This window comes from Neomonachus schauinslandi, chromosome 4 (genome assembly GCF_002201575.2).
Source record: "Neomonachus schauinslandi chromosome 4, ASM220157v2, whole genome shotgun sequence".
NCBI lineage: Eukaryota > Metazoa > Chordata > Mammalia > Carnivora > Phocidae > Neomonachus > Neomonachus schauinslandi.
Window position 1 is genome coordinate 20,157,599 of NC_058406.1, and position 26,133 is coordinate 20,183,731.

A 26,133-nucleotide genomic window follows, 5' to 3' on the forward strand; every position below is an offset into this window, starting at 1 on the left:
GGCAGAATCCCTGGATCTGAGACATAATGCATGGACAGGGGCCACAAAGCCCTAGGGAGCAGGCTGGGGATCACGGCAGGGGAGACCCAGGGCCTGGGCTGTAATCTGGGAGGGGGGCGCAGTTCCCAGATGCAAAGCTGACTCAGATCTCAGGCAGAAGGGAGACCTCAGAAGGTGAGAACACATGAAGGTATTTCAACTCAGGGGAGCCAGCGTCTGGTAACAAAACCCAGCCATGCCTCTTCCATTCCATCCACCCTCACTCACCCCCTTTCACAAGACACGAGGTGGGGTTTTTTTTTTTTTTTTTGCTTTTTTTCATTTCTTTTTAATACAAACTTGGATCTTTGGGTGTGTCCTGCCAAAACAGAAAACAACAACAACAACAGAAGAGAAAACCCAAAAGAGTGAAAAATAAGAAAGAAAGGAGAAAAAAAAAAAAAAGCTCCCGCAAGAGGTTCTGCCCCCTCCCCCCCACCATGCGAATTTGCACACCACGGGACCACAGCAGGTTTACAGAATGCAATATACAATCCACGATTTATAATAAAACAGTATATACAATAAATAGGATATTGTTCATTTTTGTCAAACGACCTGTAGATAAATTTCTCAGTGCATACTTGCAGGGGCTCTGGACACCTCGGGGCCCCGCTCGCAACCTCTTGCACACGCTCGCGCTCTCTCTCTCTCTCTCTTTTTTTTTGTCTTTTTCTAAAACTGTGTTTTGTTTTTAAGTTTTGTACATTTTTAAAAAGTATTTACAATTGCTGGTTTTGTGCAGAAAGGGCTCACCTTCGGCTTCTGCGTGGAGGAGATGGGCGGGGAGGGGTGGGGGGGAGATGGCAGTGCAAGGGAGGCAGGTGGGGTGGGGTGGGAGGCAAAGGGGCAGGCGCTCCTGCCAGAGGACAATGTGGACACTGGGAGGGGTCTTGGCGTTGGTTTTCTGAAAGCTGCAGAGAAACACAAAAGAGGAGGCGGAAGTTAGCAGTAGGCACAGACACTGAGCTCTAAGAACAGAGAGGCTAAGAGTGGGACCCCCACCCAGTTCCTACCAGGATTCTGGGAGAAGCTACCCACATTGTTCCTTCTCCCAGAACACTCCAAATAGCCCCTCGTGGGACAATGGACTGTTTCTCGCCTTCTCTGAACTCAGTTTCCCCATCTGTAAAATAGGCTTGTATCCACGGCCTGCCTCAATGAGAGGTAAAGGAGGCTCTGGGAGAGGAGTTGGGGTTCCAGGCAGTGCAATTTGTTAAGGACTTGGGCTCTTGAGTCAGACACAGCTGAGTTCAAATGCCAGCACCACCCCTGGACAGCTCCAGGACGCTGGGCAAGTCCGTGAATCTCCATGAGCCTCAGTTTACTCATCTGTAAAAGGGGGATAACCAAACTATCCCGTAGGTTTGTTGGGAGGATTCAGTGGCTTAAGGTGGCTTAAGCCTGGTATAGGAAATGTAAGAAATGATGCTGATTATACATCATTATTATTTTCCTGGGGCCTGGGCCAGGTAGGTGCCCCAAGCCTCAGTTTCCTCATATAACAATGAGTTTAGTCATTCCTCCAAGCGAGGCTATTGTGAGGAATGACGCAGTGGGGAGCACAGGGCTTGACCACAGCACAGGCATGAACTGCACACCCGTGCACTTTCATTTCTTCTAATTCCAACCCTTTCCCAGTCCCCTCCGATGCCATTCGGTTCCTTCCAGAGGCAAGGTGACTGGGACGTCTGTCTGAAGAAAGGAATAAAGAAATGGCCCAACACAGTACCATCTGTGTTTGGCTGCTGAGGCTCAGAAACTTCCATGTTCCCAGTCCCTACAATCACCAGACACTGGAGGTCTGAAGTACCCCGTTCTCCAGGCCTCCCCACCCAGAACCCAAGGCTTGGCTGAGGATGGCGGGAAGATGCCCAGAGGGACAGGGATGGGCTCGGTTATGCTCAAGACCCACAGTCATGAACCTGGCGCTTTCAGAGTCCTGGCCTCCTTGAAGAGCCCTGAAACTCCTGTCCCTGCACTTGGTGAGTGACCAGCCCACCCGAATTAAGGTGTGGGGGGTGCTACAACTGCCTTCTAAGACCCCTTAGGAGAACACCCCCCCTCCCCGACCCCTGCAGGAAGCAGGCGGCCACAGAAAGCCTTTCCTCTCTTGTCCTTTCTTGGCTTCCCTTCCCAACAGGGCCACATTTAAATTCTGCTCAGCCTCGGCTGCTGTCTGCTGGGCAGTCAGCCCTGGGGAAGACTTTTGTCCTGAGGCTGGACTTGCCAGGACTACCCCCCCTCCCCTCCCGCCCCCCCCGGGGCCAGGGGAACCAGGTGGGCTCCTGAGAGGTAGGGGCAGCGCCCATCCCCGTCTATGGGCCCAGGCGGCCAGCAGAGGCAGGAGGGAGGGGAAGGGTGGGGGCTGAACCTGTGTTAAGCTGTCAGGTCTGCTGGGGGTGATGGAGGATGGAGTATTAGCCGGAGGGGGAAGAGGTGCGCCTGTTAGGGTGTAGCTGAATTAGAACCAGGGGAATCGTAGGAAAGCAGCAGCTCTTGGGCCCAGGGATGCTGCTGGGATGGGTGTCAGTCCCCCAGTTAGGGTGATGAACAGGAACAGCTGGAGCCGGAGGCCGGGTACCCAGTAGGGCACAGGACTAGTGTAGCTGGGGGGCGGGAGGCGTCTACTGCAGGTGGCAGCAGCTGCTGCGCTAAGGAACCTCTGTCGGGGTGACACGTATAGGGTGCTGGCGTGACGAGGGAGGGGGTGACTCAGCCCCGGCTGCCCCAAACCACTCGGCAAGTGGACTGTACCGAGCCCCAGCCTTCCCGGCTCGCTCCCCCCCCACCCACAAGGGCCCCAGGGCAGGCTGGGAGCCTCTGCACAAATCCCTGTCACCCCCGCCCCCTCCGGCCCTTCGCCACTGCCAGTGACCCTCTCCAAGCCAGGTCTCCATGGTGATCTCAGCCCAGCAGGCAGCTCCTGCCAGAACCGTTCCCGCGGTGCCGGCAGCCAGGCAGCAGGGAGGCTTTCTCTCCCTCTGCTCAGCCCTCCCTGTCTCACCTTCCTCCTCCCTCGGCCCTCCCCACCTCTCGGGACTGGGCCAGAATCTGGGGGATGGCGGGGATGGTGGGGGGGGTGGCGGAGATGGTGGCTGGGGACAGAATCAACACCAGAGGTTCCTGAGCTGGGAGAAGGGAGGATGCCTGTAGCCCCGAGCGACCCTGACCGCACTGGGTTCAACTCCACAAAACAGAACTCAGGCTGCGGTGCCAGGCGGCCCCGCGCTGGGCACTGGGGACAAAGCGGCGGAGACAGATCCGGCCCCTGCCCTTGAGGGGCTCACGGAGCCCGGAGGGAAGCAAAGCAGACCCCAGAGCAGGCATTTCCAATGCAGGGAGATGGGGGCTGTGCCAAGAGACGCCCTGGGGGCGGGGGGCTCAGGGAGCACACCGAGGGGGCACCTAACCCGGCCTTGGCAGGAGGAACTCTGGCTCTTCGGCCCACTGCTGAGCGCGGCGCCCAGCACACGCCGGGGCCGGGACGGCGGGCTGACCGAATGCCAGAGTGGTGAGCAGGGCGGCAAGGTCCCGCTCAGGGCTTGCACCCCTCCGGGACGCCTCCTTAGACCACCGTTACCATAGCTACCGGGCCACTTCTCCTTCCCTTCCCCGCTCCTCCAGGGCAGAGGCCTGTGTGTGGTACCTCGCTATCCCCAAAGCCAACATGCGCCCCCTCGGCGCCCAGGACACCAGCCATTGTTCCCGAGACTTGGCCTTTCAGTGCCTCTATGATCGACAACCGCAGAGCCACATTCCGCGGCGGCCTGGCGCTCCAGCGGTTTCGCTGGCCGAGGTGCCCGGCCGAGGTGCCCAGGCGCCAAGTGGTCTCTGCCTGTCAGAGGAGGGGCTGGTGCTGGGAGCATCAAGGGGTAGCTGAGCGGGCGCTCGCAGTGCTGCGGGTCATGTATAAATGAGGCTGTCCTCAGAGAGCTGCTCTCCCCCCAAAAGGAGCACATGTTCGTGCATTCATCTAAGCGACCAGCAGACATGGATTCACACCCACCAACTGCCAGGCCATGAGCTACAGTCTCGCCTCCACCCTCTGGTCTCTGCCCTCCAGAAGGGCGTCTCAACGTCAAATAAGGCAGTGGAGCAGAAGGCAGAGAGGATGCGTGAGGGTTTGAGACGGATCTGCTGTGTCACCTAGAGCAAGTCCTTTCCCTCTCTGGGCTAGTCTCTATGTAAAGTAGGGGGTTGAACAGGTAATGGGAGAGATATTCGGGCCCCAGTGGGGTCAGAGGCAGACCACAGCTGCCCAAAGGCTGATCCACCCCCTCTTGACATTTTCAGGCCAAGTCAGGCCTGTAGGTCCCTCAAATGTGGAGAGGAGACTGCTTCCCTGGGTCTCCGACCACACCTGACACATGGGGGACACGCTCTGGTAGGATGGACTGGCTGTAGGGTGTGGGTGTGGCTCTCCTCCCCACTCCAGACAATGTTTTCAGAACCTGTGTCCACCCGTGACCAGAGGCACTCCTGAAACTCTAGCTCACCAGCCATTCCCTCCTTAAGGATCTTTCCCCACCTCCTCCACTGCTGGGCATAGAGAGGGACGCTAGTGGGACACAACAGGGTTCATATCCACGGTCTCCCACCTTGCAGAGCTGCATACTGCTTACCAGTCCTAGGAGACTCTACGGCCAACACCCACACCCTCTGCCTTCCTGATCAGAGATGCCTCTGTAAAGACAGGCCCCAGTGATGGCTATGTGTTGGGCATGTGACTGATCACCAGGGGCCCTTCCCGGCTCTATCATTCCACTCCTGCCAGGGTGGCTGTGTGTCTTTGGGGGAGTCCCCTTCCCTGTCTGTAAACTGCGCTTTAACCTTTGGAGCTCTCCAAGGTTGTACTTGGAGAACTCCAAAAACCTAGGTAGCCTGCAGAGTCTAAATTTGTTTATTTATACACCCCATCCCCTGCCCCATTTTAGGAGCCTATCTGAGGACAGCGACGGTGACAGAAATGGTCTCCTACCTACTCCCAGTGCTTGCCCTTCCTCTCTCAATTCTCTCTAGTCTACATGCTTGTCTTCAAGGCAAAAAACAATGTCCCAGGCATGATGTGACACCGAGGAAGATGGGGAACATGCACAGAGATGAGCAACCAGCCTAAAGGAGCCGATGATGTAGTGAGGACATTCCCAGGAAGGGTTGCATGGATGCATAAAAGGCTAGAGATTAAGTGGGCCTGGGAAGGATCCTGGAACGCTTCTTGGAGGAGGTGACGCCTGAATGAAAGATAGGAACTGACAGGTGGGAGATGGATGGTGGGCAACAAAGGGCAGCCCAGGCCCGGGATAGCTCGGGGAAAGGCACAGGGCACACTGGGGAAAGAAAGCTCCCTCCTAATTCCACATTCTAGGGCTGGAAAGGGAGGGTGTGTGAGGAGGTCTGGGCAGAAAAGGAAGACCTGAATACCTGGAATACCAGGCTAGTGGCTGGGCTGTTATTTTGTAGGCAAGGAGACTGGAGAGGCAGGGAGCAGAGGGATGCAATCGACAGATGGTAAGCAATGGAGGCACAGGAGCGAATGGGTTGGAATCAATTCATCCAATAAATATTTGGGGGGCTCCAGACACCATGCATCCGGAAATGCTGAAGAACAAGCACTTTGGTGGCCATAATGAGGGGAACGGACTGGGGTTGGGGGCAGGTGTCGGGGCAGAGACATGGCAGCCACCAGTTGAATGACCCAGGGTTACCGCTTCTGACGCCTTAAATTTGTTCAAGACCCATTTTCTTTTCTTATCTTTTTTTTTTAAATCTTGGCTCTATGCCCAGCGCGGGGCTTGAACTCATGACCCTAAGATCAAGAGTCGGATGCTTAACCGACTGAGCCACCCAGGCACCCCCCAAGACCCATTTTCTGGCTCCCGGAAGCTCTTGCTGCCTGCCCTGCTCCTGCTTCAAGAGGGCGGTCCCCAGTACTTCCAGGGGACCTAGTTCAGTCCCTGCCCTGGAGAGTGATGCCCACTTGGAGACTTTCAAAGGACACCTGTTTATAGGCTGTAAACTCCATGAGGGCAGGACACTGCTGGTCTCGTTCAGTGCCTGGCCCTGGGCAGGTGGCTGGTTCATGTGCGGTGAACACAGAATTAACCTACTTCCCCTCCCCTCTAGCACAGAGGGCGTTATGGCAGCAAAAGTGATGACAACAAAGATGGCAAATCTACCTCGAGAAAAAACCATGATGTATTTGCAAAGTCATGAGGCACTGAGAGAGGGGACTGGTGCGAGGACCTGCATGGGAAGGGCTTCTAGTTGACCTGGGTCGGTCATTTAGAAGTCTGGGTCCTGTTGCCCATCAGGCTTCAGGTCCCATGGGGGGGCGCTGGTGACTTCCCTTGCCTCTGGGCCCCCCAGGGAGGAATCAGCCAGGGCCAGAAACTAGGTGGTGTTTCATATCTTCCCACCAAAGGACCCAAAACCACACTAGACACAAAATCCTTCCTAGGAGACAACAGGGGCAGCAGGTGAAGGGAGGCTGGCTACCTACAGAGTCCTGAGCGAGGAGGAAAGGGTCAGGGGTGTGTGTGAGTCACACAGACTGGGTGACAGAATTCAGCTGGTGGGAGGCATCTGTCCACCCATGTGCCAACCACTGACTACGTGCTTACTGTGCACCAGGGACTGGGCTAAGGGCTTCATGGGTAATCTCATTAATTCTCACAAGAGACACAGCAAGGTGATGTGACTCACCGGGTCACGTAAGTGGTAAGGGATGGAACCAGGCTCCGCACAGAGGCTGGTCTGTGCCTACAGGCGTGCTCCTTTCCACCACCCTCCAGTTTCAGAGCCTCACTCCCTTGGGTTCTTCTGGGTCCACAGGGATGTGGGGCGATGGGAGAGGAGGAGCAGGAGAGGGCACGTTCACAGAGAGATTATATTTCCAGGAAATGAGGGCTCAGAACAAGAAGGCCTAGCCTGAAAATGGCCGTGGGAGAGGCAAGACATGGGATGGGAGGGAGGACGGCCTCAGAGAGTGCGAAGAGAGGCCCACAAGAGACAGGGCAGGGAGGGCTGACCCCTGATGTGAGGGCTTCTTGCTCAGAGCCAGAGGCACGATCAAGTGACCTCTTGAGGTTTCAAGACACAGAGAGACAAAGCCCAGAGCAGCTGGGGCCTGGCCCAGGTCTGGGCATGCCTGCTGACCCTGGTTGGCCGGTGGCCTTGGAAACTGCTTCCTGCTCCCGTCAGGCCCCAGGCTGGTGTAACCTTGGAGGACCTGTGACATTTCTCTTGGCCTCAGGTCCACGCCTGAGAGGGAATAGGGAGGAGAGGGGGACTCAAGATTCCTGAGTGCCTTGGAGGGCCCTTCCTGATTGCACAGGGTCTAGCAGGGCTGGATCTTTGGCCATGAGGGCCCAATGTGGAGTCAGTCTCCCTGGCTCCGTTTTCCACCTAAGGGACTGGAGAGGTTTGCCCCCGGCCCGAGCGCTCCCCACCCTCTACCCCTTCCCTCTGTCCCACCAGCTCAGCTCTCAGACCAAGGGCGTCCCACATTCCCCACTCTAGCTCCCCTGAGCTTTCCTCTTCTAATTCACAGTGGGGTGTGACCCTCCCCTTGCCCACAGTTCCCTCTGCCTAGAACACCTTTCCCCTCAAGTCTCTGTCCATCCAAATCTTGCCTATTCTTCAAAGTCGAGCTCAAATGCAGCTTCTTCGAAAGAACTTCAAAATCGGTTTAAAATGTCAGACCCAGAAACATTTGTAGGGAGTGTCCAACCAAGCTGTCATTTTGCGGATGGGGAGTCAGCGGTGTGGGGTATTGGGGGAATGGTATGGCAGGGTACCCAGGTTCTGGGGGGGGGTGCAGTATTGGGTTTGAATCCCGACTCCACCGGTGACTAATTGTGGATCCCCTGGCAAGGTTCCTAGCTGCACCTGCTTGCTCCACTCTCCGATGGGGTGGGGGGGAGCGGGCATTACCACCTCCCAGCCTGCTGTGAAGGCTCAGTGCGGCAGTGTCGCATGAAGGGCAAAGCCATGTGTCCCTTTTCTCACCAAAAGTTCTGAGAGATGACCTCCGACCCTAACACCCACCTTCCTGGTACACAAGCTTTGTTTCTCCCCGCCTCTGGGCACCTGCCACTTGCCACCAGCGGTTTTCAGGTTCTTCGTGTACCTGCCTTAGCCTCCCGGGGTGGATGCTGAACTCTGAGGACAGGACCACGTCTGCTTTGTCTCCTCCATGCCTGGCACCCAGACAGGCAGCGAGAGGCTCAAGGTGTGGGGTGGAGCCGAACCAGTTTCTCCAGCGGCCCACGTCAAAACGCTCACTGCCTGAGGTGACCGAGGTCGCCCTCCTTCAGCACTTGCCCTGTGGTGTGTGTGTGTGTGGGGGGGGACCTTCTAGCTGGTAACTCTTCAATGGCTCCCCACTGGTCTTGGAATATGGTTCAAACTCCTTCCGGTGCCCTGCCTGCCTTGCCCACTCATTCAGTGAGGAATTACTGTCCTCTTATCGGTTCCTCAAGTTTGAGCTCCTTCCTGCCCCAGGGCTTCACCCACTGCTGTTCCCTCTGCCCAGAATGTCCTTCCCACTCCCTGCCTAGCTGATGCCCCTTCATCCTTCAGGCATCAGCTTCAGGATCCAGTCAGCCCGCTGCAGGTTCCCACAACCTCCTAGCTATTTCCTCTCTCGCGGTCCTTCCTATCGTAATCCTCACCAAATTCCTTCGTGTCAGTCTACGTACTGTCTCTCTCTCTAAACTGGAAGCCCCCTGAGGACCAGGACCTCATCTGTGGTGTTCACTGGGGTGCCCCCCCCCCCATGCCTGCCTCATGGTGGGTGCCGGACAGATGTCTCCAGAACAACTGAATGCATCAGTCTGAGGACAGCGCTGTCAACTCCCAGCCCGGAGTGGAGAGTGTGGCCAGAATGTGGGGCTGGATGGCATCCCAGTTCCTCCTGTGTTCAGGCCTCACTGGATGGTTCCATTATGTATCTCACTGAGCTGTGACCTGCTCAAACACCCAGCCCCCACACTCGTTTTATTTTCCCATCCAGAGCCCAGGAGGAACGGTTTTTGGATTATTTCACATTTCTGGATTATCCAGGAGACATCTCCCCTCCAGTGAGAAGGATCAAGAGTTTGACATTTTAAACCCTAAGCAGCTTCTCCCTGGCCTGCTTCAGATCTGCAGCTCTGCTGCTTGCAGTGAGACGCATGGGGAATGGGAGGCCATTTTAATCTTGGCCTGGCTTCATTAGGAGGAAAATAGGCTGCCAAAAAAAAAAAAAAAAAAAAAAAAGTTTGGTCCACTGTCTATGCTACACAGAATTGCAAAACCTACGAGATTATCAAAGTTGAATTTCTTGAACAGATGGGGAAACAGAGGCCCAGGGCTGGAGGGAGTAAAAGCATGGTCAAGGACATGGAGCATGTTGGTGGCCAATTGGGGAACGGTCCTTCCCCAGGCCTTCTGATTCCCACGTGCTGCCCTTTGCCACCTTCAGGCACCAAGGGACCTGGGGTCAGGCAGAAAGGGGATAATAAGTTTCCACTGACACGACTTCAGGACCCTGAGTCACCCTGGCCTTGAATGACCTCCCCAGGGCAGGGATGGGACTTTCCAGGAGCCCTGCTATTCCTTCTCCAGGAAGAGGCACTCCCAGGAGGCTGCAGTGGCAGGAGAGGTGGAGGGTGAGGGGCTCAGACAGGCCCCTAGGCCACTTCCCCACCACATCTGAGGCAACTTTGTGACACCTCTGTTGTCCCAAGGATGGGATGTGACGGGCCAGTTGGGGCTGTATTTTCTGGAGCGCCTTGTGCTTCGAGAAAATGATTCTTCTGACCTTGTCCCTTTTTACCCATTTTGGGGGCATTTTTCCCTCTTTTATTTTCCTTAAACAAAATCTTGAGAATACTAAAACTTTGATTCCACCTCATGAGGACACACGCCTGATAAACACAGTATCTAAACATCTAGCAAAACTTAACCAAACTCTTGGAAAAGCATTTGGCTGCAAGAAAGGGACTGGCTTTTTCTAGGTAGGAAGTATCCTGCCTGGGGACAGACCCGCTGGGTGAGGGTTGTGAGGCACAGCAGGATCCCAGCCTCCCTTGTTCACTTCTGGATCCCTATCCCACCTGCCTCTGACCACTCTGAGCCCACCTCAGGTCAAAGACAATGAAAAATAATCTTTGGGTGGGCGCCAGGAGACCAGGAAAGATACTTCAGGCCATTTTATAAAGCCCTGGCAGAGTGTGACCAAGACACAGTAACCACACCCTCAGCCTGGCCCCCACCAGAGCGCATCTTCAGGTCTTCTTCCTGAAGACTGTCCCCAACATCTAATCCCGGACGCCTTCCTGAACCCCACCTTCCTCTTATCCGGGGTCCCCGATGTTGTCCTTAAATCCTTCCCGCTCCTCACTGTACGCCTTCCCCTTGCCCAAGCTCTAACGTCCTCATCCCCCACCCCAGCCCCGCCGTCGCGTGCCCAGGCCTCCGCCCGCTCCACCCACACCCCCAGACTCACCCAGGAACAAAACCTCGAGGTCCAGTCGGCACTTCAGTTGGCACTACAGGGAGGTGACGGTGAATGTGTCCTCAGGGTGAGGTTCCGCCATGGGCCCCAGGAAGCCGCTCTTGGGGCCCCCACCCAGGCCGGGATGCGCCTGCGGCAGGAAGCCTGGATACCTGTAGGCGGTATCCTGCAGGGGCAGCAGCGAGTCCCTTGGCACAGGGGACAGGGTCAAGTCACTAAGGAGCGGGCAGCCATAGCCAGCGGCGGCGGCGGCAGGGCCACGGGGTGGGCCGGGCGGCCGGGCCATCTCCAGTGGCTCCTTGTCGGCCTTGGGTGTGGCCGGTGGGCTGGCCAGGTGTGGGGCACTGAGGCACGCGGCCTCCGTCCTGCCCAGGAAGTCAGCCAGCAGCCCCGTACCCACCTTCCCTTCATAGGGTGGGCTGCGGGCAGCTGAGCCCGGTGGGTACCAGTAAGCTGTGCCCTTGCAGCTGGGGGAGTCGTAGTGGGGCTGGCCCAGCGGCAGGTCCCGGCAGCTGAGGTGGGCCTGGGCTGCAGCCGCATGGCCCAGGCTGGCCCCCTGGAGCCCGTGCTTGAGGGGCTCACAGGCAGCCAGCTTTGTGGGTGGCGGCCGCAGCTCTTCCTTGAAGCCCAGCGTGGGTGAGCAGGTGGGTGAGTAGGCCTTCTGCAGACCAGCATCAAACACTGTGGGTGGGTGGGCCAGAGGCGGGAAATGCTTGCCATCTAGATCAGGAGCACCCAGGCTGGGCGAGTCGCAGTGGAAGCCTTGGCCGAAGGTGCCGTCAGAAGGAGTGGACGGGTTCATGGAGTAGGGTCCCATGAAGTCACAAGGGTCTCGCTCACCCACGCTGAAGGCCCTCGACTGGGAGGGCAGTGGTGACATGCTGCTGTCCCCACTGTAGTAGTCCAGGCCGAGGTCCGGGCTGTCCTGGAACAGGGGGTTGACGGGCTGTGGCTTGGGGATGAACTTGGCTTTGGCGGCCGCCCCGCCCCGCTCCTTCTTAGCTGAGCAGGCCCCACCACCCCGTCCACCCCGCGGCTGCCGGGGCCCGGTGCTCCGTTTGGACGGGTAGCCTGAGGCGGTGGCCGAGGCGGATGACGGGAAGCCCAGATGTGAGGCCTCGAACAGGTCCACCTTCTTCCGCCGTCCACGGCCCGGCTTGGAGCTGCTCTGGAAAAGGACGCTCTGGTTCCAGTTGTAGCCGGGGGCAGAGGATGCCTCGTTCCAGTCCATCATCAGTTTCTCCAGGCTGGACAGGCTTGACTGGCCCTCGCTGCTCGAGGCCTCGCTGTTGGCGCGCCGAAAGCCGCCGCCGACCGGCTGATTGAACTGGGTGCTGTCGGACGACGACTCGGAGAAGGTCTCGGACACAGCCGTCTGCTGCTTCACCTTCTGCGGCGTGTAGTTGGAGATGTCCAGGATCACGTTGGGCTCGCTGACGTGGCAGTCGAAACCGGGATTGTAGAGCTGACTGAAGGCCTCTGAGGCCCAGTCCAGGCCTCCATAGCCCTGCCGGAAAGGCCACTGAGAAGCCCCCGCGAATTGCCGACAGTTTTCAGGCGAGGGCTGGAAGGAGGAGGAGGAGGAGGAGGCGGCAGAGGCTGTGGTGCCCTTGGGTACCATGTAGCCGCCGGGAGAGACGGTGCTGGCCCGGCTGTCACAGCGCAGGGGCGTGGGGGCTGAGCCAGAGAAGGGGGCCCCCTCAGAGCTGTTGAAGAACGAGGCCTTGCTGGGTGGCAGGCAGGGGCCCCCCGTAGGCGGTGGGGCGTAGCCGGCGCTGTGGGCGCTGCTGGGGGAGGCAGGCAGGCTGTTGCCGCTGCCGTAGGCGAAGCTGCAGTCCTTGCTGTTAGCACAGTCCTGGCCCGTGAAGGGCTTAGCTGCGGCAAAAACGCTCTGTCCAGCCCCGTAGCCACCGTACTGAGGTGGGTAGGTGCTGGCGGGCGGGTGGGCGGTCGGGGAGCGGGCCACGGCCGACGGCGGGGGCGCCAGCTTCGGGAAGGTCTCGGCTGCCCGGCAGTCTGAAGTGGCTGGAGTGATCCCGTAGCTCGCCGCCCGGCCCGGCGGGAAGGTCTGGCGAGCGGGCAGGACAGGCTGGAAGGAGGGCTCCGCACCAGCCCCACTGCTGCCCACCGCCACTGGGCTGGCCTTGGCCCCCCGGCTGGGGAAGGTGGCCAGGCCCCGCTGGGCAGGCAGGGTGCTGGTGGGGGGCCCTGCGTAGGTGCCTGATGCCTTCCGGGACTCAGGGCGAGAGGCTGAGAGGGCAAAGTCTAAGAGGTCGGAGGAGTCATCCGAATCGAGCAGTGAGCGAAAATAGCCGGTGAAGAGGTTTTGGCGCTCCTGGCTGAGCTCGGCCTGGCCTGCGGGGGCGCCACCGCTGTAATAGCTGCCGCGGCCTGAGACCCCGCTCTCCAGCCCGGTGGAGGCAAAGGCCTGGGCCTCGGTCCCCTGGAACCCACAGTTTCGGCCGGCTTGCCCGCCTGGGTGCCCATGGTGAGGGGCCCAGCCACCGCCCTTGTCCCCGGCCCACTCGGCGCCGGCCTCCCCAAAGCCCGGGCCGCTAGGCACCTGCTCTGGGAACAGAGTCCCATTCTTCCGGGACCGCCTCTTGCGCTTGGGCTTCCCAGTCATGGCGTCCACCTCCCCCCGGCCCCGCTTGCGTGGGTGCCCCAACTCGGTGAGGCTGGGGCCCCCGACGCCAGCAGCTGCCACTGCCACCACCTTCTTTTTCTTGCCAATGCCCTCGAAAAAGTCACTGAAGGAGCATCGGGCCGCCTTGGCGGCATGGCCCCCACCCCGGCCACCAAAACCGCCTGCTTTACCGCCACGCCGTCGGAAGCCCTGCACCCGGTGCAGGAAATGGGAGATGCTCTGGGTGTCGGGTGCCTGGTGTACCGACTCGGGCTCGCTGGGTGTCCAGCAGCGGGGGGGCGAGCAGCGCCCAGAGCACTGGCTCTGGCGATTCAGGAAGGCCAGCTTGGCCAGAACGTCGGAGTACTCGGCTTTACTGTCATTGGCATCTGCTGCATACGACGGCTGGGGGGAGGCCAGCTTCTGCTTCCGCCGCCGCCGTTTCTTCACCTCCGGCATGGCCATGGTGGCTGCGGCCACGGTGGCTGCTTCGGCCGCGACCACTGCCGGCTCCTTGGGCTTGCCAGGACCCAGCAGCAGGTTCTTAGGAGGGCGGCCGCGTTTCCGCTTAAGAATAATGGGCATCTCCCCGGGGGGGAAGACCACCACCACGTTCCGTCCATTGTTCTTCATCTTCAGCAGTGGCGTGGGCTCCGCGGACACGCGCAGGCCCAGCTCCTTGCCCTCCACGCTCAGACTGCTGCTCAAGGAGGACACCTTGTACGTGGTCTTGTTCCGCCGTCCCAGCGATACGGGGATTTTGGCCATTTTCACCACCATGCGCCGCACGCCCCGGCACTTGCCTTTGCGGCTGGGGACCCCTGGAGTCTGGGAAGATTCTGGCTCCAGCTCTGGGACTGGGCCCGGGCCCGACAGGGCAGGAGGTGGTGGAGGCGGTGGTGGCGGGGGCTCGGCCAAGGCGGCCACCAGCCCTGTGGGCATAGGCAGGGGCAGCAGGCGGCCCTCCGGCCCGGCGTCTGCCTTGCGCCCCCGTCCAGCTTTCCGCCGGCGACACAGGATCTTTGGCCTATCAGTGCGCCGCAAGGCGTACTTGGGGTGACCCTCAGGCCCGTGGGGGCCATGGGGTGAACACAAGTCCAGGCGCAAGGGCTCGCCCAGTGGGCAGGGCCCCAGGGGCTGCTGGGGCTCCAGACGGCGGCCAGGGACGTCAAGCAACTTGGGCAGGGGGTCAAGTGCCTGAGGGTCAAGCAGCTGCGACTCCAGGGAGTCGGGCAGGGTATCCAGGGCCTGTAGTGCCAGGCCTGGCAGCCCCAGAGGATCAGCAAGAGGTTGCAGGGGTGGCAGCTCCAAAGCTTCCCCGAGCGGCTCTAGTGCCTGTGGGTCCAGGAAGCGGGGCTGGGGGTCCAGGAGCTGAGGCTCTGGCTCAGGAGATGGTGGCTCAAGGGCCTGGGCCTCCAGCAGCTGGGCCTCGGGGCAAGTAAGGGAGGCCAGCTCGCTGAGGATGTCGGCATCTGCAAGTTCCGAGTAATCAGGGCCGTCTGGCTCAGGCTCCGGGGGCAGCCCGGTGGCCGCGGCCGTGGCCCCAGGACTATGGCCTTGGCCAGGCTGGGGACTGTCCCTAGGCTCGGGCTCAGGCTCATAGAGGGGGTGGCTGGGCCTCTCCGACTTGGAGTGGGGGGCAGCCCGCTCCTCGGGGCTGCGGATGCTGTTGGCCAGGCTGGGTGAGGAGAAGAAGCTGTACTGCAGGTCACCGGGGGGCGGGGCAGGTGGGCGGCTGAGTCTGAGGCCACCGCAGTCCAGGTGCACGCCGCTGTGCTGCAGGTCCTGGGAGAGCCGTGTCAGGTCCTTCATGATGTCAATCAGCCGCACCACGGGACGCAGCTTCACCCGCCCGTTGTCCCAGCGCCGTTGGGAGCTGTTGCCGTCTCCCGCGGGGGTGGGGCAGCGGGCCTGTGAGACGGGACGGGCTGCCCTCGGGGGCAGCGGGTCGTCCCCCTTGGCAAGGACTGGTGGGCGCCGGGTGCTGGGGTCCCGGCGTGGGGGTGGGCGTGGGTTCTCAGAGAAGGTGTGGGCGAAGGCCTTGTCAGGTGGGCTGGCAGGGGGCCGGGTGGGAAGCAAGGGCCGTGGGGTGGGGGGGCCGCCGGGGTAGTACTTGGGCTCCCGGAGGTAGTCAGGAGAGCTGCACACGGCACTGGAAGTCACCACCAGGCCCTGGGGCTTCACACGCATCCTGACCTTGTCCTCCGCGGGCCGCCGGGCGGGGCCGGGGCTGACATGAGGGTGCGAGAAGCCGGGACCAGGACCTGTGGGGCAGGACGGGCGAGAGGGCCCTCACCGAATGTCCAAGACCTCAGCTTCCCACATCCTCCTCAGTGAGCCCGTCACCCCTCCTGGGAGTCCCCTCAAGCTCCGTCCCCCCGTCCCCCCCTCCCCCCCACCCCATTGACTCCCAGCCTTTTCCTGAACCATTGCATGCACCAGGAACCCCTCGGGGGCCCTGGTTCCACTTGTCAGCAGCTCACCCACTTCTAGACCCTGGCTACAGGCTCAGGGAGAAGAGGATGCCTGCCTTGGCAAGGGAAGGCCATCAGCAGCAGGCTGGCGGGACCACTCCAGATCACACTTAAGGAGAGGGCCAGGAAATCCTATCCAGGGTGTAACCTTTTCCCTGTTGCACCCCCCTCCCCCGGCCCATTTCAGGAGAAGCCTGGCCACTCACCCTCGGCTCTGCCGCCTGGGCTGTCACACTGGAGATCTCTGTGGGCAACAAGACAGGCAACAGCGGATCTGAATTGTCAGGTGGCCACAGCCCAACCACTCACTGCCCACCGGCCCGGTCTCCTCCACACACCGCCCCCAGCTCCAGTACGCACACCCGGCTGACCTGGGAGAGAGAGGGCCCCCGTGCCTGGGGGCTCTGCCAGGTGCTGGCTGTCAGCTGGGGGAGCTGTGGAGGAACTTCGGCCTGAGCCCAGGCCTCGGGGTGTGGACAGCGCCTGGAAAGGACCATCGCAGCTCAGGTTTAGTGAGCACCTACTGCGCGCCAGGCACTGGGCTGGAAGCTGTCCAGGCATCGTTTCATCTAATTCTTCATACAAATCCTGTGAGGTAGGGGCTATTAATAACCCCGTCTTGCAGATGAAGAAATGGAGGCTCAGAGATGAAGTAACATCATTCATTCATATACTCATTACTTATGGAGTGCCTACTTTGCACAAAGACCGGGTAGACAAACAGTGATCAGATAACCATAAATGATTTAATTATTAGTGGGATAAGAGCTGTAAAGAAAAAGTGAAGAGTGCCTCAGGTCAGAGGTGTGACAATCATACCAGGGAGTCAACAACAATAAAAGCTCACACACTTTGGGGACACTTTCTCTATTGCCAAACAATGGGCTGATAAGCACTCTATGTGGATTATCTCATCTAAGCCCCCTGCAAACCTGAGATCAGTATGATTATCATCCCCACCTTTACAGAGGAGGAAACCAGCCACTGGAAGGTGGTGAGCACCACAAATTTCTGTCTGTCCGCTTCTGTGTTTATCTCCCAACACCCTGATCAGCACGTGGCCCACAAGCGTGCTTCAAGCAATATTTACTATTTCTTATGAATGAATGAACGAGGTGCACAGAGCAATCAGCCCTGCCTTTTCCCATGTGGTTCTCTCTCATTCCTCTCCAGACCCAAAGGTGGGACCCAAGAAGGGTGTGGAGAGAGGGTGCGAGACAAGCATGTGGAAAGGGATGTTCTCTGACCCCTCTCCCACATTTATCAGCAAGGCCTTCTCTGGCCCCCCCTCCCCCCATTGCACCTCTGGCCACAGTCTGGCCCCTGCTGCGTGCTCTCTGAGTCCTCTCTACTTCCCCTTCACAGTAGCTATCACGATTGCAACCAACTACTTGTATGACTAGCTTTTCGGTGAGTCTCCCCCGCAAGTGTGGGCCCTTCATGGGCAGGCCCTGTGTCTGTCTTGTTTACCGCTGTATCCCCTGACCCCAGGGCCTGGGCTTTGGATGCTACATAAATATTTACTAACTCCCTGAGCTGGTCAGGGCAGAGCTGGGATTTAAATCCAGGCATGTGTGACTCCCAAGGGACTCAGGGCCCAGACCATGGGGAGGGTCTTAAAGATTGACCCCGACCACTCCTTAGTGTTTGGCTCTGACCTGATCCCCAGGGTCAACCCCCCACCCCCGACACGTGTAGACTCCCACCAGCTACCATGCCACCCAGGGCTGTCACCCCACAGGAAGACCACGGAGCCAACTCGGGGACAGGATGGTGTGGGAAGGAACACTCTTCTACTCCCCCGTGGTGGGCAGCGATTTGCAACATCCAAAGCATTTCCACACATATGACCCACTGAATCTTCCCAGCAACCCGGAAGGCAGGGCTGATTATCCCTGTGCTACAGAAGAAACAGGCTCGGAGTGGTGGTTGTGGAACTTGCCTGAAGTCACATAGCTGCAAAGTGGCAGGACTCCTAATTCGGCCCTAAGCCCAAAGCCTGCTTCCCCTCCCAGCTCCTGCAGCTTTCCTTCAGCCACTCCTGAAAGCGCTGCTCCTAGAGCTGAGGTCTAAATTAACGCTGGGAGGAACCTTAAAATCGCCAAGCCATTTGGCTTCCAAACCCTGGGCCTGGGGGAGCTGTGTAACATTCCAGATACCCAGGCCCTCGTCCAGGGGAGTCTGACTCACAGATCTGAAGGGACATCTGGGAATCTGTATTTTTAATCCGCTTCCCCATGGGTACCCTGTTCTGGTGCCACCTTGTGCTCTTCCCATTTTACAGATGAGGAAACTGAGATACAAAGAGGGAAAGGGCCTTTGGCCCAGGTCACAAAACGGCATGGGAGAGAGAGCCCTTCTCTTGCTTATCCAGACAGAACAACCATCTGTCTACTGTCCCTTTTTGCTCGGCGGTTCCCAGGCCTGGGCTGCTCCTCACTGTCCTGCCCACTCCATCACGCAGGGTCCTGCTCTCTCCCAGGCCAGGCTCTCTCGCCCGTTGCTCTTGCAAGAAGGACTGTGGGTAACAACCTCACAAAGGAGGGAAGGGGCGCACACCGTGGCATCTCCAAGTCCCATTTCCAACAGCATGGTTGACCCCTGGCTCCTCAGAGTCTTTCAGATGCCTCCCTTCCTGAGGGTGGGGCTCACCAAGCCTCCCTGCTCTGGAGACTCCCCCTTGGGGCCCGAGGGTGTGATCCTGGCAGAAGGGAAACCTCCTCTCCGGTGGCTGCTTCTGTTCCACCCACCCGTGAAGACCTCTGGGCATGTCCTCCTGCCAGACCTCCTGACTCTGTCCACGGCTCTCTCTTGCGGCCTCCAGGATCTGAGCGAAGCAGCCGGCTGCCCTCCCCACCACACCCAGGCGGCCATTTTCTTGGACCCCTCCCAAGGGCACCACCTATCCCATGTCTGTGAACAAAGTCAAAGGGGTCCTTCTGTCTGAGAGTCTGCTTCTGGGTCAGTGTGTCTGAGCCTGCCCATGGGGACACCAACCGGCTGGGAGGGGGCTGGGGGCCCCAACCTGCTGTGTACAGTGCCGGGAAGCACCAGCCCACATCCTTGAGTCCCCAGCCCCACCCTCCCCCGCAGCGGCTGTGACCACCCCACCCCTTCCCCAGCCCGCCTCCCCCTCCCCCACCCCCAGCCTCCCCAGGGGAGCCAGGCTGCCAGCCCCAGCTCTCACTTCCGGCCTCATGACCCTCTCTCCAGCCTGCACACTCCTCCCCCCACACCATTTCCCTCCCAGCCCGGATTGAAGGCCCAGGGATGTCCTCAAAGGGAAAACAGTGTATCAAGGGGGCTATTACTACTGCTGTGAACCCTTCCCTATCACCTCCCTTTGGGGCCTTTATCCCTCAGGACCTGCAGCACCCCTCTCAATCTCCTTCAGTCCTGTCCCACCCACCCGCTAGTGCCCAGAGATCTTCTTCCAACCGGACTCCAGCCCAAAATCCTACCAAAAAGGACAATGATGAAAATGAAAATAATAACAGCAGCTGTCACTTATTTGGCATTTAAATAGAAGCACAGAGAGGTTAAGTGATGCGCTTGAGGACAAACAGCCAGGACATTGAAGAGCTGGAGTCTGAATTTAGGTTTGTTGAGCTCCTCCCGTGCAAACTTCTTCACTGTCCAAAGAGTCAGCTCCCTCCCCTGCAGCCTCCTCCAACAGTCCCAATCCTCATCACCAGTTCTAATTTTTGACTTCTAATCTACCCCCTCCCAGCTTCTTCATCCCCTCCCACCTCAGTCATCCAAACGCACTACCCTCCCTCGCCACTAGGTGTCCCCTTAGAGCCACCGATGCCCCCAAGGGGAAGCAAGTCCCGCCTGGCCTCCAGGAGTCATCAGCCCCCCCCCCCCCCCCCCCGCACCAACAGTATAGCACACCCCACCCCACCCTACCCCCAGCCACACAGAGCTCCTTTGTGCAGCCCTCGCCCACCCCCTTCCTGCCCAGAGCGGGGCACCTGGCAAGCAGGTCTTCCCTAGACCCGCCCCCTGCCAGCCCCCTGCCCTGGGTGCCAGGTGTTGCGGGCACCACGGCCAGCTCTGGCTGAACCTGAGGGTCACCCTGTCTGGCGGCCCTCCCTTCCTCCCTCCGAGGTCACCCAGGGACTGTGCTTCCCGCCCTGCTCCACCCCCATCCCCTCCTGCCCTTGGCCCTTCCAGACTCCTGTCCTAGTCTTTCCTTCTGTCTCCCGGAGGACTCCCCTCCTCCAGCCCCACCAGGCCCTCCCCACAGCCTCTCACCCCCGCCCACCTCCTTCCCCTGAGAGCTCCTCGTTCCGCGCCCCCCCTCCCCGCCCAGGTCTGAAGAACTCCTCCTCCTGGAAAGTTGCTGCTGGAAAGGAAGTGACTTCAGCGATTTGGCCACAAGGCTGGGCACTGCTGAGCCCTGCTCAGCTGAAGGCCTGCCCAGCCCACCTCCAAAGCACAAACGGAGCCACATGCACACACCACCCGCAAGCGTGCACCCAGAACCCTGAGCGCCAGCTTCCCCGGTGACATGCGGAGAGATCCTGTGTGCACATTCCACACCGTCCCAGTGTGCCCACACATCGGCCCAGTGTGTTCAGATTCCTGGTTATACATCTCTCCCTTGGGCACTAGAGCCCTGCACACATGCACCATCCGGTGTGGCCCCCACCACACTCCAGGATTCCCACACCTACCCAGGACACACTCTGAATCCTGCACACTCACCACTCCCCTGTAGTACCTACACAGCCCTCAAAGGTCCCCCAGCCCAGTGCCCTTATGTAACTCCTGCATACAGAACCCTGTGTCCCTAAAGACAGAGCCCTACACACACCGGTTTGCACACCAGCCTGAGGGCTTGCACACACGATGCCCTGTGCATTTGCAGCTGGGTATACAGAGCCCTGCATCCTCCCACAGCCACACCTCCCACCCTTACCATCTCAGGAGGCCCCACCCCTAGACCTCAGGCCCCAGGAATGCTCTTTTGGAAGCTGGGTGGAGTCCCCAGGCAGGCAGGGCTCTAGGGAGCTTCCTGGAGCCAGCAGGCTCCGTGTGTCAGTTCAGGGAGTTGCCTCTGCAGGGCAGGGCAGGGCAGCCCCACCTGGCCTCCGTGGCTCTAGAGCCTGGGTGGGCTAATTGGGGCCAGGAGTAGGGAGGCAGGTCCTGCCCCCACCCCACCTCATCTGATGAGGGTGACCTGGCCTACCTGAACTACCCAGGTCCTCTCGGCATCTCACCTTGGCCTCCCAGCTCTCTGCTTCCACAGACTCCAGCAGACAGGGGTCCTGGGGGGCGGTGTGTGTGTGTGTCAGCAGCAAACATCAAGTACTCGGTTTCCATCTCTGCCCTGAGTTCTGCTCACTGTCACAACCCCTTTCACTTCCCAGCTCTCTCAGGTCAACAACGTGCCGGGAAGGGTCCCCAGGCTAGGAGGCAGGACTCCGGGGGACTTGCTGTATAATCCATGGGCCTCAGTTCCCCTTTCTGGATAGTGGGGAGTTTTGGGTAAGTTGGGTTAATATATTTTGATTCTATAAAGTGCCTCTCTTTGGCCTAAGCTGGGAGAGGGGATTCCTGCTAAGACTGGGAAGTAAGTCCCCCTGATCCCCACTTTCTAGGGGTGGCCCAGGCACAGACCTGGCTTCCCCGTACACTGTTACCTGAGCAGGCTGTGTAGACAAGGTCTGGCTCAGCAGGAAAGGCCTGTCTTTGCCAGTGATTCTAGGGTGGTCTCTGCGGCCGCCTGAGAGTTGCCCCGAAACCGGGGCCCTCTGCACGCACTTAGCTGGGCAGGCTCTGGGGTCCAGGCCGATGGGTAGACAGGTAGGCAAGCTCCCATCTGTGGAAGCAAACAGAACATCCCAGGCATAAGCATGGACACAGGATGAGCCAGATAAAGGGACCAGGAGGCTAGCCTGGATGGGGTCTACTTCCGAATACAAGGAAATCACCTACAACCTCATCTCACTGGGGAACTGCGAGCCTATCTGTTGACACCCCAGGTTCCTGTTGGGAAGCAGTATCTTTGCACATGTAGGTACACACATGCATAACATGAACACGCATGCTATGGTGGAAAAGAACCTGACCTTTGGGAGCCAGACAGTCCTTGGCTCAACCCTCACTGCAGGATCTTGGGTGAGTCAGTTAACCTCTCTGGCTCTCAGTTTTCTCATCTATAAAATGGGGAGATCTTATGAATGGGGAAGGAATGCTTTGGGTAGACTATATATGCTAACAGCTTATTTAGAATGCAGGTGTGAGAACCGCTGTTAAAAGACACGGGGAATGCAGATTTCCATGCGGGGTGTATATGCAGCTGGCCCTTACTCTTCTCCACCAGCAACTGGTTATGTCTCGTTTTCTTTAATAACCATGGCCCTTCTCACCACCCTCCTGCTTCCTGCCCATTTGTCTGCCTCCCTGAGGTCTGTACTGGAGCCCAGAGGGGGTCTGGGAACCAGGCCTCATGGACTGCCTGTGGGTTCTGGTTGCCTGGGAATTTTTATGTGTGGTAGAGATTGCGCCTGTATAAACGCGCGCTTGTGAGCATTCCGCTGTCTGGGTAAATACACCTGTATGTGGGCTCCTGGGTCTATTCAGTCTTCCGCACATTTCTAAATCCGTGTGTGTACATGTGTGTCTAAGAATGTACATGCATGGGACCCTACGTTTGCTCAGTTACGGTGTATGTGGTTAGCGGTGTGTGTGTGTGAGAGAGAGAGGGAGGGAGAGGGAGAGGGAGAGGGAGAGAGAGGGAGACAGAGGGAGACAGAGAGGGACTGATGTGTACCTGGGTTCAGTATCTTCAGTTATACGTGTGGGTGTGTTTATCTGCATCTGTTCAGCTTTGTGTGTGTGCCCAGCTGAGCCTTGCTTGCACGCCTGCGAGGACACGGAAGTGTGTGTCTGCCCTTCTGGAAGCGCCCTGACCCCAGCTGCGGCTGGGGTAGGCGTGGGCCTGTGTGTGTGCACATGCTCTGCCTGGCTCCCTGCATCTCGCTGTGTCAGGAGCTCAACGGGCTTCTGCCTGTCTCCGAGCGCCCTGGATGCATGGGGCGGGGAAGGGGGGCTAGGGTGCGGGCGCGCGGCTGATCCTCCACTGTCCCTGCAGGTTTCCCATCTCGAGGCCTGGGACTGCGGGCACTGGTGTCACTGTGGATCAGTGTTCCCTCCTTCCTACCTCCTGCCTTTTTCCGGGTTTGCAGGGTCACGGCTGACAGTGTGACTGGTCCCGGTGTTCCCGTGGGTCTGTTTCGCTGGGGGTCAGTGTGCCCATGTGTGAGTCTGTATACCCTCGTCACTGGGGGCCTGCGTGTCAGTGGGTCCTTGGGCCACATCACTGTGTCTGTGCCAAAAGCACTACGTGTCAGTGTCAACATGTGTGAGAGGGTCCGTGTGCCCCAGTGTGCCTGGCAGCACAGCCGAGCCTCCGTGTTCGCGTGGTACCTTTGTGTAACTCCTCAGGCCGCGTGCGTGTGCACTGCATGCAAGAGACCCTTTGTGAAACAGTGTGTGTCTGTGTCACCGTGTTTGTGTGCCTGCTTCCCTCCTCCCTATCTCCTGCGTGCTCTCTCTCTCTCTCTCTCTCTCTGTAGGAGCCAGACAACTCCCCAAGCCTGGATTAGGGACAATTTATCCACAGGCAGAGAAGGAGAATTCCAACCTGCCAGAGCCTCCCTCCTCTGATCCATCCCCCCTTTCCCCGTGGTTGGGTGGGCACAGAAATGCAGCCCGGCAGCTCCCAAGCCCTCAGAGAGCCCCCACCTCTGCAGCTCCCCAGAGGCCCAAGAGGGTGGAAAAGATAGGAATCTGGGTGGCCCCAGAGCCCTCCAGTGGGGGTGGACTGGCTGCCCCCCATCCAGGCCCCCACAGCTCAGCTCATCTTGGCCCTGTTCTCCTACATATGGTGGTGGGGGGGGTGGGGGGGCAGTCTGCATGGGGTCTGCCCGGCCCTGCGGGCTGGATGGACCTCAGGAGGAAAGCTGCTCCCAGCCCCTCCACAACCTGATACTCCCCAACTGATAAACGCCAGCACCCCACCAGCCCGAAACGGGAATAACCGGGGGCACCCACATAGGCTGGGGGAGATGCTGGGAGTGGGGGCGGTGTGGTGGGGGGAATGCAGCAGGGGGGGCACAAGGGGGGCTGAGTTGGGACTGAGGCTCCCTTCACGGTGCTCCAGGCGCAAGGCAGAATCACATGTTTCCCATTAGCTGCTCTGGCCTCCTTGTTCAGGGGGTGTTGGCTGGGGGAGATTTGTTCTGGTTGCAGACACCAGCCGAGACCACACAAGAGAGAGAGAGAGAGAAAGAGAGGGCGAGGGAGGGGGAGAGAGAGAGAGAGAGAGAGAGAGAGAGAGAGAGGTTGAAACCCAGAGGGAGAGGAAAAGACACAGAGACACACAGAGGGAGAGAAAGTGAGACAGAGAGACACGAGAGACAGAGATAGGCAGTGACAGACAGAAACTGTGAGACAGGCATGCAAGAACACAAAAGCACAGAGGCAGAGCCTGGTGATGGGGAGGGGCTCACGGGGGCGGGCGGGGGGACGGAGGTGGAGATGCAGGTGGAGAGGATGGTCAGAGGCTCAGAGTGCGAGTGAGACCAGGAGGGCCCGAGACAGGAGAGCAGCACCGCCGGAGGGGCGGGAGGGCGACAGGGGCGAGGCGCAGGGGGCACCCGGGAGAGGGGCTGGGTGAGGGCACTGAGATGGCCACGGCGGCGGCGTGTGGGCAGGGGGAGTTGACGCCGCGAGCTGGCCGGGCGGGGGCGGCCAGCGCGCCCGGAGCCTCCCGCCTCCTGACCCTCGAGCCTCGAGCCTCGGCGAGATAACAGGCCGAATAGTGCTGACTTGCGGTTCAGAAATCCAATATCCTCCGCGGCGCACTAATCGACTACCTGAGCTCCCGGCCCGCGCTGAGCTGCCCCGATTAATCCTGCGGCTCCACAGCCTTAATTAGTTTAACAGTTTCAGGGGCAGAAGAGGCAGGGACTGGGGTCCCCCCACGCTTGCCGGGACGCAGACCCCCATGCCAACCCTGCCTGGTGCCCCACCTCCCCAGTCACACCTGCTCCTGCCCCAGAGGCCCCTTGCCACATTGCCTGAAAAACACTGGGTCCTTCCTTCTGGGAAACAGTCCCAAGGGTTGGCACCTGGGTCAGAAGGAAGGTCATGGGGGGAGGGACTCAGACCCACCCCGCCAAACCCACCACACTTGTCCCTGCACTCAGGCCTCTGAATGCTTCCCCTGTCCAGCCCTTTTGGGCCCTATGGTCTACACGGGAAGGCCCCGCCAACTCTGGGCCCCACACCACTGGGCAACATGTTGTCTCTTCAGGGTGAGAGACAAGCTCCCAAGTTACTGACAACCTCCCAACAGCATGAGATAATCACACATGTCACTCCCCACAACAGCATGAGATGGGCACGTGGTGACATCTCACACATCCCCAACAGTCAGAGACAGGCGTATGGGGTGGTGACTACCCTCCTAACAGGATGAGCTAAGTACATAACCTGTCACTTCCCCAAAAGCGTGAGATGGGCACATCTGATACCCCCAGACAACAGGAGCCAGGCACACACGTGGTCACCCCCACCGTGGTGTAACGAACACGCAGCTGGGCACTCCCACACCCACCAGCGGATGTGAAATGCGGAGAACCTGTCTCTCTCTCTCTCTCTCTCACACACACCCAGACAAGCCTCACCTTCCAGGTGTGAGGAAGGGACAGAACTCCCCCCCCCACCCAAATGAGTCAGGGATGCCACCTCACCCCTTCCCCGGGAGCCCTCCCTTCAGACTACCAGATGGGCACACAACACATCACCCCACTGACTGCTTCAGACAGGTGACAACCCCCCGGCCCCCCCATCACTGTCGCCAGCCTGGGTGGTGCTGTCCTCTGCCTGCAGCGGCGTCACAGCTCACAGGGCATGAATGTCACCCCCGCGCTGCCAGAGCCGGGCACAGCCGCATGTTGCCCCAGCGACAAACACCACTGGCCCCAGGAGGAGGTGGAGGCGCACAGGGCTCTGGGCCTGACCTTGGTCCCTGGACACCAGGAGGGGAGGCGCTGGGGCCTCCCTCCTGGGTAACTCTGGCTGCCTGGTGCTGGGGCAGACGAGTGCTGGGAAGCAAGCTGCCCGGGGCACGGGCACGCACGCAACCTGGAAAGGCCACCTCCCCACGCTGCCACCCCTGCCCCATTTCTAACTGAGTGTAGTCCTTATCTAGGGAGGGGGTGGAAGGAGCGGCGGAGAGAGCTCTTGTTGGGGCCCGCGGAGCTGTTCCTATAAGACTTCTCAGAGATGGGTGGCAGGGAGGCGGACCGGGGGGGGGGGGGGTGGTGGGGGGTGCGGTCACCATGCCCTCAGGCCCCAGGACTGAGAGGGTCTGTGACCACAGCTTCAGACCTGCACTGCCGCGGGGAGCCCCCGGTCCTTATGAAGGCCCCCTCTCCAAATTCAGGCCACAGAGCCTGACAAGGAGGCCAAAGTCC

At 59.5% G+C, this 26,133-nt stretch overlaps 1 protein-coding gene across 1 annotated transcript; it reads right to left on the bottom strand.

The window, feature by feature from the left end:
* Positions 1 to 316: 316 nt before the first annotated feature.
* AHDC1 (AT-hook DNA binding motif containing 1) lies at positions 317 to 21,424 on the bottom strand. Its single transcript, XM_021684156.2, has 5 exons — positions 21,289 to 21,424; positions 16,012 to 16,123; positions 15,847 to 15,884; positions 10,532 to 15,430; positions 317 to 953 (listed from the first exon to the last, which is right to left on the bottom strand). Exon 4 carries the CDS (start codon positions 15,354 to 15,356, stop codon positions 10,575 to 10,577), a length of 4,782 nt encoding a protein of 1,593 aa, XP_021539831.1. The 5' UTR covers positions 15,357 to 15,430; positions 15,847 to 15,884; positions 16,012 to 16,123; positions 21,289 to 21,424; the 3' UTR covers positions 317 to 953; positions 10,532 to 10,574.
* Positions 21,425 to 26,133: the final 4,709 nt, after the last annotated feature.

Bases quoted from the DNA above. Each gene is read 5' to 3' on its own strand.
- AHDC1 (XM_021684156.2), bottom strand. From the start codon at position 15,356: ATGCGTGTGAAGCCCCAGGGCCTGGTGGTGACTTCCAGTGCCGTGTGC.